General features: G+C 40.8%; 1 protein-coding gene across 3 annotated transcripts in view; it reads right to left on the minus strand.

Annotated features, from left to right (window-relative positions):
• The window catches only part of rnf150a (ring finger protein 150a), a 130,173-nt gene that overhangs the window by 38,684 nt on the left and 75,201 nt on the right, over positions 1 to 16,288 (minus strand). For all 3 annotated transcript variants that reach the window (XM_078539134.1, XM_078539143.1, XM_078539124.1), the window contains exons 3-4: positions 9,775 to 9,846; positions 7,147 to 7,229 (exon numbers count right to left, since the gene is read on the minus strand). In XM_078539134.1, the coding sequence (XP_078395260.1) occupies positions 7,147 to 7,229; positions 9,775 to 9,846 (155 nt within the window). The remainder of the gene's footprint in view (positions 1 to 7,146; positions 7,230 to 9,774; positions 9,847 to 16,288) is intronic.

Below are 16,288 nucleotides of genomic sequence, written 5' to 3' on the forward strand. Positions count from 1 at the left end.
GAAAAAAACAACAGACCGGAGGATTGGGAGCAGTTTGGAATTCAGCAAAGGAGGACCAAGGAATTGATTAAGAAGGGAAAAATAGAGTACGAGAATAAGCTTGCAGGGAACATAAAAACTGACTGTAAAAGTTTCTATTGGTATGTGAAGAGAAAAAGATTGGTGAAGACAAATGTAGGTCCCTTACAGACAGAAACAGGGGAATTTATAATGGGGAACAAAGAAATGGCTGACCAACGAAATACATGCTTTGGTTCTATCTTCACAAAGGAGGACACTAATAACATACCAGAAATGTTGGGGAACACAGGGTTCAGTGAGAGGGAGGAAATGAAAAAAAAATCAGTATTAGTAGGGAAATGTTGTTGGGGAAATTGATGGGATTGAAGGCCGATAAATCCCCAGGGCCTGATAATCTACATCCCAGAGTACTTAAGGAAGTGGCCCTAGAAATAGTGGATGCATTGGTGGTCATCTTCCAAGATTCTACAGACTCTGGAACAGTTCCTACAGATTGGAGGGTAGCTAATTATTAAATTAATTTAACCATTATTTAAAAAGGGAGATAGAGAGAAAACAGGGAATTATAGACCAGTCAGCCTGACTTCGGCAGTGGGGAAAATTCTAGAGTCTATTATAAAAGATTTAATAGCTGAGCACGTGGAAAACAGTGGCAGAATCGGACAGAGTCAGCATGGATTTATGAAAGGGAAATCATGCTTGACAAATCTACTGGAATTTTTCGAGGATGTAACTAGTAGAGTTGATGAGGGGGAGCCAGTGAATGTGGTGTATTTGGGCTTTCAGAAGGCTTTCGAAAAAGTCCCACAAAAGAGACTGGCGTGTAAAATTAAAGCGCATGGGATTGGGGGTAGTGTATTGAGATGGATAGAAAACTGGTTGGCAGACAGGAAACAGAGAGTAGGAATAAACGGGTCTTTTTCCGAATGGCAGGCAGTGACTAGTGGGGTACCGCAGGGATCGGTGCTGGGACCCCAGTTATTCATAATATATATTAATGATTTAGATGAGGAAGATAAATGTAATATCTCCAAATTTGCAGATGACACAAAACTGTGTGGCTGAGCTGTGAGGAAGATGTAGAGGTGCTTCACTGTGATTTGGACAAGCTGAGTGAGTGGGCAAATGCATGGCAGATGCAGTATAATGTGGATAAGTGTGTGGTTATCCACTTTGGTAGCAAAAACAGGAAGGCAGATTATCATCTGAATGGCTATAAATTGAGAGAGGGGAATGTGCGACAAGGCCTGGGTGTCCTCGTACACCAGTCGCTGAAGGTAAGCATGCAGGTGCAGCAGGTGGTAAAGAAGGCAAATGGTATGTTGGCCTTCATAGCCAGAGGATTCGAGTACAGGAACAGGGATGTCTTCCAGCATTTGTACCGGGCCTTGCTGAGACCACACCTGGAATATTATGTGCAGTTTTGGTCTCCTTATCTGAGGAAGGATGTTCTTGCTTTGGGGGGAGTGCAGCAAAGGTTTACCCAGCTGATTCCTGGGATGGCGGGACTGACATATGAAGAGAGATTGAGTCGGTTAGGATTATATTCATTGGAGTTCAGAAGAATGAGGGGGGATCTCATAGAAACCTATAAAGTTCTAACAGGACTAGACAGGGTAGATGCAGGACGGATGTTCCCGATGGTGGGGGAGTCCAGAACCAGGGGTCACAGTCTGAGGATACGGGGTAGACCATTTAGGACTGAGATGAGGAGAAATTTCTTCACCCAGAGAATGGTGAGCCTGTGGAATTCGTTAGCACAGAAAGTAGTTGAGGCCAAAACATTGTATGTTTTCAAGAAGGAGTTAGATATAGCTCTTGGGGCGAAAGGGATCAAAGGATATGGGGAGAAAGCGGGAACAGGCTATTGAGTTGGATGATCAGCCATGATCATAATGAATGGCGGAGCAGGCTCGAAGGGCCGAATGGCCTACTCCTAGTTTCTATGTTACTAGCTGAATGGTATTTCCAGCAGTGACAATACATTTGCTTTATGGTGGTGGTGGTCAAAAAGACTTGCTAGTGGCATATACTTGAAATTTCTTTTCACCCTTTACCTCATCCCCCCTTAAGCATGGGGAAGAGGAATTACACTAATAGGCTGCAACATGCTGAAACTCAGTACAAGCTTTCCTTTTGTTGCCTCAGCTGCCAAATATTAATACAGACAACCAATTGGAAGGCAGCCTTAACTTTGTTCTTATTCATTTAAAAAAGAAAAATCATTTGACCCCAAATAAATTGGTGTTAACGTGCAGACAACAGTTCTTAGGTTTGTCACAAAGCAAAATTAGGGCAGTTCTTAAAATAACATTGAGGCAACTTATCCTACTAAATCATGTTGCACAAAAGGAAGTTTGCATTTTGACACTTAGTAACTCCACTTAAAAGGGAAAATATAAGTTTTGTATTTGATCCTGGTTTCTACTATACCGTCACTGGTCACATCAAATCGAGGAAAAATGCAAATGTAGATCATGGCCCAGATCCTCCAGTCAGCAGGCCTGCAAAGTTTTCTCCGACCAGACGACTTTCAGCTATATCTTTCAATCCCAACTGAAGCACAAATGGATCAGCAAATCCATCCCGCCACTGACCATAGGAGAGGCAAGGAAGAGAGAGGACACATCCTATTTTACAACTGTAGCTGCTATATTCAGGTAGGTCATTGGTATGGGGCTGGACGCTGGGCTAAAGGGCCAGTGGGTGGGCAAGGTGGGCAGTCGTGTTCACTCCTGAGGTCCTGGTGCCCGGTCCGGGGGTGGGGGTGCACTCGGGTCCACTTCAATTGGTTAGGAGGGGTGCGGGGGTTCTGCTCTGTGTGGTGGGGGGGGGGGGGGGGGGGAGACAGACTTAGGTCTGATTGGGGAGTGGGGGGGGGTGGGGATAATCAGGTCTGGTCTGGCGGGGGGGCAGTTGGCTCTGGTCTGGGGAAGGGTAGTTAGCTCTGTTTGAGGCAGAAGGGTGGAGATGACCAGCTTTGGTTGTTGTTGAGGGTGGGGTTCTCTGGTCAGTGGGATAGTAGCCAGGTCAGGTCAGAGGATAGAGCATAGTAAGTTCAGGTCAGGGCTAGTCAGATCTGGTCAGTGAGGTAGTCAGGTAAGGTCAGGTCAGGTCAGGTCAGGAGGGTAGTCAGGTGATTGGGACTGTCAGTTGTGATGCTCAGTTGAGTTACTCACTGAGTTAGATCAGTTATTAAATGGTGTAACATTTCCAGGGTAAATGTGCAGGTAATTCCCATGTATCTTGCCAAAGTCTCAGCCCAGAGCTCAGTGTCAGAGACTTTCGCGGAGGGGCCTGGACAGTGCAAACATGCCCACTGAAAGCTTAAACTTCCCGGGAAAATTCCACACGTGTGCGCATCAGGACTTCCGCAGGGTCCTGATGTGCATCTTCCAACTTGTGTCCCATCTGTGACAATCTGCAGACTGGAAGATTTGGGCCTAAATTTGATGTACCTTTCCAACAGTTGTGAAGATGGGTGTTCATTTTTTTTGTTGTATTTTGGGGAATATGGTGGTATTCTGTAAAGAAGGCTGCGAGAGTGTGTGTGTAATTAAACTGAGGGAGGGTTAGTGAAGGCAGCTTGTCTGTGGTAGCAGAGAGTTGAAAGGTAAGGATGCTAAATGCATGCACTTGTAATGAGAGGCTACGGTGAAGTTGAATGTATGAGTAAACAGGCTGTGTTTGAAATTTGCATTAAGTAGGAACTTGACTTTTCAGCTGTTAAATTTCAAAGGGAGTTAGAACGAGGCTACGGTGAAGTTGAATGTACAAGTAAACAGATTGTTTTGAAATTTGCATTAAGATAAGTAGGAACTTGACTTTTCAGCTGTTAAGTTTCAAAGGGAGTTTAGAAGTGACAAAGAATTTTTGCAGCTTACAAAGGTTTCATAGGTAAACAAGGGAAGATTATTCAATTTTATTTACCCGAAAGTGGAGGCAATAGGAAGACATCAAAGACTTTTATATCTTGGAAAAATTGAGTTCAAAGTGGTGCTTAGAACAATGGAGTCTAAGATCAATGGGGAAAAGGATATTTAAGGAAAGATGTTTAGTTGAGTTGTGTTGGCTGTGTGGGGGAGATGTCCTGAAACCAGCTCTGTGCTGAGAAAAGTGGTGAATTTGAAGCAGACATCCAGTTTGAAGCCAGGATGGTCTTTGTTTTCAGAAAGCAATCTGTTTTTTAACTTCCCTCGGTTTCACACCAGAGTGAAAGAGGGTGAGAAGTTTGTGTGGTATTCTTTACTAAAGTGACAGCAGTTTTTGCCTTGCATTATATTACTGGAATTTTTCGGTTAAAATCTATAAGGGAGCTGTTGCCAAGCAGTTTACTTGTGTGTTCTGACCAAGTGGGTTTTTTTGGGGAATATTTTATAAGATTATTTAACTGTGTAATTTTAATCTTGTGCGCTTAAGTTTTTTTTCTTCTTGTTAATAAATCTTTAATTTTAAAATCCTAAAAGTGTTACTGGGATTCTATGCTTCTGGGATTAGTAGTTATCCCCTCATTTTCAACGTACAAAAACAAAGATTATGATCAGTAAAACAAGTTTCCCTCTGGGATTTGGCTTGCTCAGCAATTAACATCGGCTGCAGCAGTAACAGCTTAATTTCTAGATGTGTGTTCTTGAATTTATCTACTGGACACTCTTTTATATGAAAATTGTTAGTTTTCAGGGCCGCAGCTTTCGTACTGTGTGTGGTCTATAACTGAGTCAATTATCTGCTGAAATAAATTCCATACCTACATGATAAAATTTGCTAGCATCAGATAACACATGCTGAAAACTCTATATTCAGCTTAGTGAAATTTTGACTATTTCTTAAAAAACACTTTGTTGCACTTTTCCTAGAGAACTCCAAACAAGCAAAACCATCTTCCTCCATCTGTTACACCACCAAAATAAAATCGCAATGGCTTAAATAGGTTACAATTCTGCTTAAAAGTATAGCTGCATTAAGCAAAGCATTGGACAGGGTGGTGGGTTGATGATTTAGTGGATGGGACACCCACAAGTATGGGTTCTCAGAGGTCCTGCCAAATTTAAAAGCGCAACCCAGTTTAAATCTGAGACTTGGTTTCCTTGCCAGATTCAGAAGTTGACTGTCTGTTGGGCAGGTAGGCAGCCAAGAAGTGGAGCATAAGTAAGTTGGCTGTAACTGGGGCAGGGTGGACATGAATTGAATATCTGAAGTGGAAAGGTAAGTTAGTCATCAGAGGATTGTGGTCTCTAGAATTTTCCCTCAACAGATGTTGGGTTGACTAGCCTGTAGTTCCTGGGTTTATCCCCCACCCCCCCACTTCCCCCTTTTGAATATCGGTCCTGTCTTTGAAAGTTGTTCCCTAAATCCGCCTCTGCACTTCTATCGTCACTTATAAAAACTCCTGAAAAGCCATCTCATTTGCTCTAGCCTTCAGTAACTTCAATAAACTCTTCCTTTCATGTTCGGAAGCTATTTCAATTGTGTTAATTTGTAATATATCTTGTGAATTTATTTTCAAATATTAAAGTACTGTGTGCATGCAATTGTACTTCTTAAACAAGGAAGAGTCACATTAACCATCATCCAAAATGCCTGAAGTACAAAACTTCGGGGAGGTGGGAGGGCATCATACGTCACACCTCCGTTAAGCCCAGGAGCTGGGTTGTGCTAACAATCCAAAGGTCAATAATGTTAACTACCCACCCTCTCCCAATCCAGTTATTCCTGGGGAATAAAATTCTTCCCTATTGCTCTATACAATGGGGTTATGGCTGATTTGTGATCTAACTTGTTATGCCCATCTTTGCCCCATATCTCATCCAGAGCAGACATACTATTAGAGGAAAGAAGAATATTCAGAGGATATGTCAAATAATCTAGAATTGGGTAGCATGGGAAGGGACAAATAAAACAATTATAATACCCAGACAAAAGTCTGGAATAATTAGTTAATTTTACATGTAAAACTAGAGTTACACATTTACAAAAAATTGATAACATTAGGTCCAATCAATTTATATTTTGTTTGAAAAATGTACTCTTTAAAAAAGGGATCTTGGCTCTCTGAAAAGTTTGGCAGCAAAACTGCACATTACATGGAACGATCACACTAATGTGAAGTATTTCCAAAATGTGACAAAAATACACAAAATGCTATTTCCAGGTGTTATGTTACTAGTTTCCTAACAACTGCAGTGTTCAAAATAAGTGTGCCAGAGTAAACTATTCAATTTTTCATCTTTTTATTGTAGACTAAAATTGCCCTTACAAGAATTATAATTTGCCATCCTTTTCTTTCTCAGCCTGTATACAGTGTAAAGTTATATGGAGGCACAAATTCAGCTTTTTTTTAATCTAGCTAGTCCTTCAAATCAATCGGTGGATAGATTCCAGGTCCAGGCTCAGCAAACCATAACATATGTAGACATCACCAAAATATGTGTTATAAAGAAACCCTAGGAATAAAACATCTGCAAGGCACCTGGACCAGCTGGGATATGTACTATAACTTTTATGGAACTAAGTGGAAAAAATGGATGATGTCCAGGTTAACATAATAGGAGTTCCACAATACAGGATTTATTGCCAAGTACTGAAAGTTAGTAACTTGCCAACTCAAATAGTCAGAAAAGACAAATGTAAAACTGGAAATTATCAACGAATTAGCTTAACATATGTAGTGAAGGAAATGCCCATGAGATGATATCAATGTTCATCTAGTGTAGAGATGCTGTAAAATTTAGATACCATGCATCTTCAAACAATAAAAAGTTCATGCATCATAAGCCTACTGGAAATCTCTGAAATGAAAACAAAATTAGTGAACACCGTCATTCAATGAGATAATTTGGGTGGGGTGGCAGTTATCAGAATTGGCTTGGGACGAGGATCGGAATCAGAAAAAGTGTCAGATATTATACCAGTGAAATTCTGAGGGAGCCGTTTTTGGTCTCCCATTGTTCACAAATGATATGGAACAGGGTTTTTTATGCAATCATTTTTGATGATGCTGATCTGTAGGCAGTTGAATGGTAACATAACTACAGTTCTTGCAAGTTGATATAAATCACAATATTTCATATCATCTCTTATGGGGGAAACAGTGCAAACAAAGCCTTACTTACTAAAAAAACTTACCGGCATGGTAAAATTCGCACAACATCATTTGGCTTGTAGCCTTCAATACAAACAGCACAATTATCAAAGTCTGACTCAGTTTCCTGAGGGGGGGAAAAATATTATTAAAGGGATAAAATTAAAACTATGCACAGCCACATTGTTCTAAATAATCCATGCAGTGATTTACTAGGGCTTCGGTTGTTAAAAATACAAATATAAAACACAATGCATTATAAGGAAACCTGAAATATAATTAGCGGCAAAGTTAAAATCTCAAACAGAGGTGGTTCATTTGAACCAAATCCTTTGGGCCTAACTGTAATTCTTACTGTGCCTTAGCCACATGAATGAATGAAGAAATTTGGGACAGCAGATCACTGCCCCATAACGCAAAGAAAGAGAAAAACAAAGCACTATCGGGTCCTGTTCTTGCCTGCTAAAACTGCTCATTATTCCAGAATCATCCTGGAATACAAAGATAATCCCCATCTTTTTTTCATTACTGCAAACTGTTTTCTTAAACACCCCCAAGGCCTCCATGTTACCTGATTTAGTCAATGCCTCTCTCCCTTCAGGTGCTGTTCATTTCTCCTTTAAATCTGCCATCACTCCTCTCCTCAAAAAGCTAACCTTGACCTCACATCCTGACAAACTACTGCTCCACCATCAACCTCCCTTTCCTCTCCAAAGTCCTTGAACATGCTGTTGCCTCCAAATCCATGCTCATCTTTCCCAGCACTCCATGTTTGAATCCCTCCAATTAGGTTTCATCCCCTGCCACAGCACCAAAACGGTTCTTAAAAAAGTTCCAAATAACATCCTATGTGACTATGCAAAGGTGAATGATTCTTCCTCAACCTATCTGTAGCCTTTGACACGGTTAGCCACACCATCCTCCTCCAACATATCTCCACTGCCAACCAGCTGGGTAGGATTGCCCTCACCTGGTTCAATTTTTATCTATCTAATCGTAACAAGAGAATTGCTTGCAATGACTTTTCTTACCACTTCCACACCATTACCCCTGATGTCCCCCAAGGATCTATCCTTGGCCCCTTCCTATTTCTCAATCATGTACTGCAAGGCACCATCATCTGAAAGGCATCATGTTAGTTTTCATGTGTATGCTGACAGCATCAAGCTCTACCTCACCACCACCTTTCATGACTCTTCCATTGTTGCTAAATCATCAGACTGTTTATCTGACATGCAGTACTGGATGAGAAGTTTCCTCCAATTAAAGATTAGGAAGGCTGAAGCCATTGTCTTCGGACACTGCTCTAAACTCCGTTCCCTAGCTACAGACTTCATTCTTCTCTTTGGCAACTGTCTGAGACTAGACCAGACTGTTCACAACCTTAGTGTCATTTTTGACCTTGGAAAGAACTTCTAAATACATATTCCCATCATCAACAAGACTATCTATTTCCACTTCCGTAACAGTGCCTGAATCCTCCCCGTTTCAGCTGAGACCTTCATTCATGCCTTTGTTACCTCTAGACTCGACTAATCCAATGCACTGTTGACTGGTCTCCCACAATCTACCTCTGTAAACTTGAGGTCATCCAAAACTTGCTGCTGGCATCCTTACTTGTACCAAGTCCTGTGCTTGCTGACCTACACTGGCTTCCAGTTAAGCAAAGCCTTGATTACAAAATTCTCATACTTGTTTTGAAATCCGTCTATGTTTCCACCCCTCCCTATCTTGCCTCCAGCCACACAGCCCTTCCGAGATATGTGCTCATCTAATTCTGTCTTCTTGATTTTCACCAATTTTAATTGCTCCACCAATGAACGCAGTGCCTTCAGCTACCTGAGCTATAACCTCCTTAAACCTCTCCGACTCTCTGCCTCACTTTCTACCTTTAAAGTGCTCCTTAAAGCATACCTTGTTGACCAGGCATTTGGCCGTTTGCCCTTTTGTGACTCAGCGTCTAACTATGCTTTGTAATGCTCCAATGAAATGTCCTGGGACATTTTATTACAGTAAAAGCACTATATAAATCTAAGTCATTGAAAAAAAATTGTAACTGAAACAGGGCATGCAACACAGAAGTAAATCTTTGGCTGGTTTTTCACAGTGCGGAAGAAAAACTGGCAGAGGAAACTCTAATGGCTTGTATTCCCATTACGCCTTGTTTCTAAGGTAAAGGAGAAATTGAAGTGGTATCAGCACTAGTGAGGATCTACTAGACCAGAAGAAAACAATATGCTACGGAAAAATATAGTTAAGGAGAATGCATTGAACAGGCTGCAATTTTCCCATTTTTCTTAAGTAAGCTAAATAGGTTAGAGATGGTAGGTTACTGTTTGAAGAGTCAAAAAGAAAATCTGTCTTTTGTTCCTGGATTCTGTGCAGTCCAAAATCATTCAGGCCATTGGGCTGGCAATGTTGATATAATCCATGGAAAAAATAACATGGAGAGATGCAGTGGGCTGTCATTATTTAAGGTATTTTTGTATATATTTGTTTGTGGGATGTGAACATCACTGACAAGGCAAGTATTTATTTCCCATCCCTAAATGCCCTTGAAAAGATAGTGCTGGTTAATTCTGTAAACAACGTCAGTTCTAAAATGCGAAGCCTGTGTTTTCAAGCAGAAAAGCAAATGAAATTGAGAGGGCTAATTTAAAAAAAAAGATTACCTTATCACCTTTCTTGATTGTTCTAATTTGAAGTTTACCAATCGCTTTTTTAGCGGCATCTCCAAGACGACGCTAGCAAAACAAAAATGTTTAATTCATTACAACAAGAACAGCAAGAGAATTTACGTATCAAATAACCGCTACTATGTACTGTGATTCAACATTCATAAAACTGGATGGGTAAATTTGTAAAATCAGTACAGTATATTGAATCACTATGAACTCTGCAGCCTTCGCTTCCTCCTTCACCTTGCTCTCCATTTCCCTAACTCTGCTCCCTGGTACTTTTCTCCTTCTTTTGCCTCACAGTTAGGAGGCCATGGTTTTGGTTGCCTTGACCTATGCTCTGGAATTCCCTCCAAGAACCTCTCTATCTCCTTCTCCTCCTTTAACACCCTCCTAAAAAAAGGGGGCTTTGGCCAAGTTTTTGATAACTCCTAATATTTAATTCTTTGGCTCAACATTGCTTATTCCTTACATCTACATGAAGTATCTTGGGACCTTTACTACATTAAAAACACTATAAAATGCAAAATATTGTTGTATTAATCTGTGGTTTGACAACATTTGGAATCAAATAACCTGGTTATTCAATTTAACTGAGGACGAGGACCACAGGGCTGTAATGTTATCTGTTTTTCACTTTAAGGAGTCCCAAGATTCCACATTAGGCCAGATGCAGCCTCTGATTCCTGGAAACGTGGCCATAATGTTCAGACAACTTAGTTTTGCTTCCTCTTTTATTTCATGCTTGCTAGTTTGTCATATTTGTGGGCTGAAGGTTTCCAGTGTTGCCGCTATATTGGTGGATAAATTTTAAATCAGAACACCAAAATAGGTTTATATCAGTAGCTTGAGATAAAGGCAAGTTCAGCGAGAACATAAGCTTAAACATCGTGGCCTGGCTCAGCTGGTGGAAATCAGGCAGGCGTGTGCTTCCGTCCAGCCTGGAGATGGCCTCCTCAACTCCAGCTGTTATTTGGGCCCTGGGGATACTATCATATTGGAAACAGACTTCCTGGCTTCCACCAGAATGGAAATAACAGAAAATGTGCTGCATGAGTCGCAGTAGGAGGGAGGTAAACCCATTGAAATTTTTTTTTTAAATTTCAAAATGTTACTTTTCCTTGGTTCAAATTTTTTCTTAGCTGTTCTATAGCAAGAATGTTTACAGTACTGCCATGCACAGTCATCCCCTTCTGTATTTGGCCTAGTGTGGCCTTTTGATGACAATAGAACGTTTGAACTTTGGAAATTAGGATCAACAGCTCCAGCATCCTACATCAGAAAAGTCAAATAGCAGAAAGCATAGCAGAGGCAGTGTTTCTAGATTAGCCTGAGACTTTCATACATGCACCCAGATATAAGAAGTGGATATGAAGGAGATGGTTTTTTTCCTGAGAAACAGAGTAGGAAGAGGGGGCAGGGGCATGGTAAAGTACATCCTTGATCATATTTCAAGCCCCCTCCTCGCTAGATTCTTCAGGACAGGACCAGGCTGATTAGGTCTGCACATGGCCCATGAGGTTCCAGGCTATGCACCCTAGTGCCCACAAAGACAAAAACTTTGAACATTCCTGTTTAAAGATGCACATTTAACACTAACTATTACTTGTACCTCAAAATGTACTGCACTTCAAATGTGTGTTCCAGAAGAGCAAGGATCGCTGACATCAAACAACAATAACTGGCGAAATGCTTGGTTTACAATATTCCTGTGAAGCATCTTGGGCATTTCGTCTCAAGCTGGAGGTTTATCTCAAGTTATAATCTAGACCCCAAACTACAGTTGGATACTGTTTGGATATGTAACGTACAATAGAGTATATTGTGTCATTTGACTTGCTAGTCTGGTAGGGATGTTTTACATGCCTATCCATCGTTAATTGTGTAAGCTTGAAATCATTTCTTATAACATTATATAATCTTATATAACTGTGATGACCCATGTGTTTTGGGAAGCATGTATTCTCTTATTGTGCGTTGTCCCTTTAAATCCAAAGTGGGCTGGGGATTATTCTGAAAGAGGGTCAATTGCTTTCCTGATTATGACACAATTAAGTGCCAAGAAATGCCCATGTGACCTGGGGTTGCCATGGGGATGTAAAGCCAAGAAGCAAAGGATAAACAGAAAGCTAACCAGTAGAGTTGGGTCAGCCAATGTTTTTTGTTTCGGAGTTAAGAACACACTGAGAATTTGTGTAAAGAGGAAACGAGCAAGGTTCTCTCCAAATGGAACAGTTTTCTGTTTGGCAGCCTTCAAGCAGATACTGGTGTTGAAGCAGGTCTCTGAGAATAGAGCAGAGTGCTAATGAGTGTGTTATACAATTGTAAAGAATAGAAAGTAGAAGACAGTTAAGGACAAGGGATGTGGATTGCTGCTGTCTCAGTGTTGCCAGAGAAGGGAGTCTCTGGGGATTCTGTGTCATCAGAACTGTTGTTACCCAAGTGAGAGAGAGTTTGTAGACATGTGCCTGGTCGTTGGTAAACATATCCAGGGGCTTTGAATGGAATATGGCTGCTGTTGAATGCGAGTCGAGGATTGAAGTGATTGAGTGGGAAGCGAGAAATCCTACATAGCGAGAGGCTACGTTGGAAAGACAGAGATTGCAAGTGGTCCCAGATTTACATGGATAGCAATGTACTTGTAACTATGTGAGGCATATCTTTGTTATATCGACCATTTAAAGTGAAATTTACCTTTTTATTTGAAATATCCTTCACTTGTTAACTAAAATTAACACAATTCAAACATTAATTATGTTACAGTAAAAGTTTTTTAGAAAGTGAACTCCTGTCCAGCGGTTTTCTTTTTGTGATGTCATGGGGATTCCTTTCTTTTTAAGAAGTCAACAGTCTTTATGGGGATCATAACATAATGGAACAGTTATAAATATAAAGTGAATAAAAGAAAACTAAGTAAAACTCTAATAAGTGTCAACTCTTAACAAGGAGCACGCAGAATGTACCACTCAAGGTTTTATACCCATAAGCCAGGATTTTCTGCTTTGGAGGAAAGCAAAGTGGCATGTTTGCAATGGAACTTCCCAGATCAGCATAATTTGAATAACTCTGGCAGACTTTGAGCAAAATTCCTGTGTGTGTCAGAGAGTCCAGTGGGATGTGGGATAGAAAACGGTCGCTGACAGTCCTTTGGCATCTGCTTTAGTGAAACAAGGATATCTCTGAGGCATCTGCAAAGCAGACTAGGGGTTGGATTTAATGCAGCCTTTTGCAGTGGAAACCACAGCTGCCAGGCCCACTTAACTGTGGGAGAGACCTTGCATCAGTCTTGGTTGCAAAACCTCCCCCAATTAAGTTAGAGGACAGAAAGGACTGACACAAGTTCCCATCCGACATTGGCAGAACATCAAAGGCACACTAACGAGCCAATTGACACCTATTATCCCTGAGCCCACCACAATTCGGCTCAGGGATTAAACAGGATTTCCTGTGGCTCCCAAACATCACCCTGCAACTCCTGTCAGGTTTGCCTGACTGAGGAATCCAGCATCGGGAAGTGGGATCTGCTAAAAGCCACCCGACGCTTGCTTCCAACCCAATTGCGCCCCCCTCCCACGACCTGTATTCTGCAATCCCCTTCCCACCCTCACTCATCTTTTACCACGGTCGGTCAGTGATCCTGGGCCTCTGATGGGTGCATTGCTAGCACTGCTGCCACTCCTAGTGCTGACAAGCAATGGGCAGCTCCCAGCCTCTGATTGGCCAGTAGCTCTCAGTAGGCAGGACTTCCTCTGCAAGGGTCCTGAATCCCAGGGAAAGTTCCACTTATGACCATTAGGTCTCCCCCAAGGAACTGATGGGTTCTATGATGGGATCGCCGGTTCTCCTACCGGTGGGTGAGGCCCCATTGAGTTGACTAAATCCATCCCCAAATAGATTGCACTCTTTAATAAGGCCTTCTAAAATTTAAAATCTGCTCTACATGCTGTAGGAACTCTGATGTCAAGAACATACTTGCAACCTTGTGTCCAGTGGTGCTGTGCCAATAACAATCGAAAATATCAATCCAACATTGCTCTGCTACTTGAATACAGCCACTCGTATTGGGAACCACATATTCAATGGCTGTCTTGACTTCCAGTGGGAAATCTCAAAATTAACAGCAGTGGCACAGCTCCATAGCCACCACTGCCCTTCCTCTATTCAACCGAGATCAGGCACAAACCAAGCATAAAGTCATGTCAGCCACACATGAAATTGGTTAAATGCTATTTATTTCACAGAAGACCACTATAATTCACTCACACCTTTGTGATTTCTGAGATATTCTTTTCTTCTTTCATGACTGGAGTAAACATGCTATCCACATTAACTCCCAACTGTGCCTCTTCACATGACCCAGCTGAGGCAAGAAACTCAGCGTGAGGAGAATTGTGGGGAAAATTCACTGCTACAACATGCAAAGGCTAAATATTATCATATTCATGCAATGTGTGACCAACCCAGAGTCATGTCCATACCCTGTATGCCTGCTGCATGGACTCTTACATAACTATTTTTCCCCCCTTCTTTAACTCTGTTTTGTCTAAGTTTTAAAAAGAGTTTAATTTGAAGTCTTATTGGTTTTATTTTGCAAGAACACCACCTTCAAACAGTGTGTCTTAACAGGTAACTAACTGCTTTACTAACAACTCAAACGGAATTATTTTCCAGTACTATCCATGTTAGTGAACTTAATTTATGTATTGCATAGTCTCTTGCGCCTTGTTTTTAATGATTAGCTGTGCTTTGTCTGTTATGTTGTATAACTAACCTAGAAAACTGAAATTTTTTTAAATCGAGTTTGTTTCGTGAACTGTAGCTCAAGAATGTTTTCAAAAAAACTGTTGAACATTATGCAAAGCTGCCTCAAACCATCACAACTCTATCTCCACAATAAAAGATCTATTTGAAAGAAAGCCAATGGCAAGATCTGACACAGAGGACTCAAGACTCTCAGTACGAAAATCAACATGACTTGAGTTTTGTGTAAAATTGTACCAAAAAATGGGTCAGCACTTTTACCCTTAATATATCACCTACTGTACTAGGTCAGCATTAAATGCAAACTGAGGTTTTACTCAAGGCTAGTCTTGTAGAATGCTGCAACACCCTGCATCACCATGGCTGTGGCTGCAATTCACACAGCAAGCTCCTGATTTCAGTCATGCAGGGCTAGCCAGACCCACAGAAAAAGAGACAAAAATAAGCCTAATCAAATTTTAATAGTGCTATTTGTCTTGATATATAGAAGCTGGGACAGCCATGCCTCCTATTTACATTCCTTTGACTTCTTCCTGGACAAGAAGGATAGTACTGAATCTCAGCTTGGAAAATATCTAACTGCCAGGGTTGCATAAACCCTGCAGAGCGAGTCTGCTGCAGGACATAAGTAACGGACAGACTACAAATTGACCCAAGGTCAATTTTTGAGCACAACTGTATTGGCCTACTCTAAGGCTTTTTAAAAATGTATGGTGTAAATAAGAACACCAAAATGGTTGATGTTAAGAATTATTAAATAACAGCAGCAAAAAATTGATATTAAACTCTTTGATAACACAACAACCTTATATCACTGTAGCTATGTTGTTACATTGTAATTTAATAGTGTCAAAAACAAATCCTCATTCCAATGTGGGTATAAATTAAGACAAAACAAATATTGCAGATGAATAACGAAAACTCAATAAATTTGAAATGCAATCCATCATAATTATAACAGAGTTCTTTAGGGCCAAATATTAAATTATCCCTGTAAAGGACAATCAATATGCGTTTTGAATTGTGTATGGATTGGGTACATGGGCTTATCAGCCATCTCAGAACCCATTGAACTGAAGCAGAAACAAGTCATCCTCAAACCCAAGAGATTGCCTATGAAGGAGAAGAAATTGGCTACCTAGCTTTCAAACTGATTGGCTATTAAAAGTCTTCTGCAATAAGCTATAATGATACTGATTTACTCATATAGACAGTGAGTACTTTATCCCTAATTGCCCTTCATTTCCACAACAGCAAGTTTTCAATAAGTGCAAAGAATGTGCAGTACTGTAATAAACATATCATAGTTAACTCTTGTGAAGCATTTAGCATTTCAGAAAATAGAACAAAACATTAAAAAAAACAATAAAATTATTGTAAAATATGTTGTGTCTGTTGTGTGCATCATGATTAAGTCCTTTTATTTCATAGAAGCATAGAAAGATACAGCACAAAAAAGACCATTTGGCCCATCATGCCTATTGTTGTTGTAACTGTACAATCTTCTTTGGTTAAAGGTGCTCAGGTTTCTGCAACTAGCTTCTTTCATCCTTTGTCAATGATTTGCGCTCACTAACCAGTGTGCCTTTTACACTTCCCACTGCCCCCCAAACATACCTCCATAGGCCTTAGTATCATATAGAGAGTTAGGAGGAAGGTCCCAGGGCTGGTGAGATTGCAAGGGACATTCTTTACAATTGAAAGATAGATGGGTTAAGGGAGCTAAGAAGGGGAGGGTGCATAATGT

The sequence above is a fragment of the Cetorhinus maximus genome, chromosome 1 (assembly GCF_964194155.1).
Source record: "Cetorhinus maximus chromosome 1, sCetMax3.hap1.1, whole genome shotgun sequence".
NCBI lineage: Eukaryota > Metazoa > Chordata > Chondrichthyes > Lamniformes > Cetorhinidae > Cetorhinus > Cetorhinus maximus.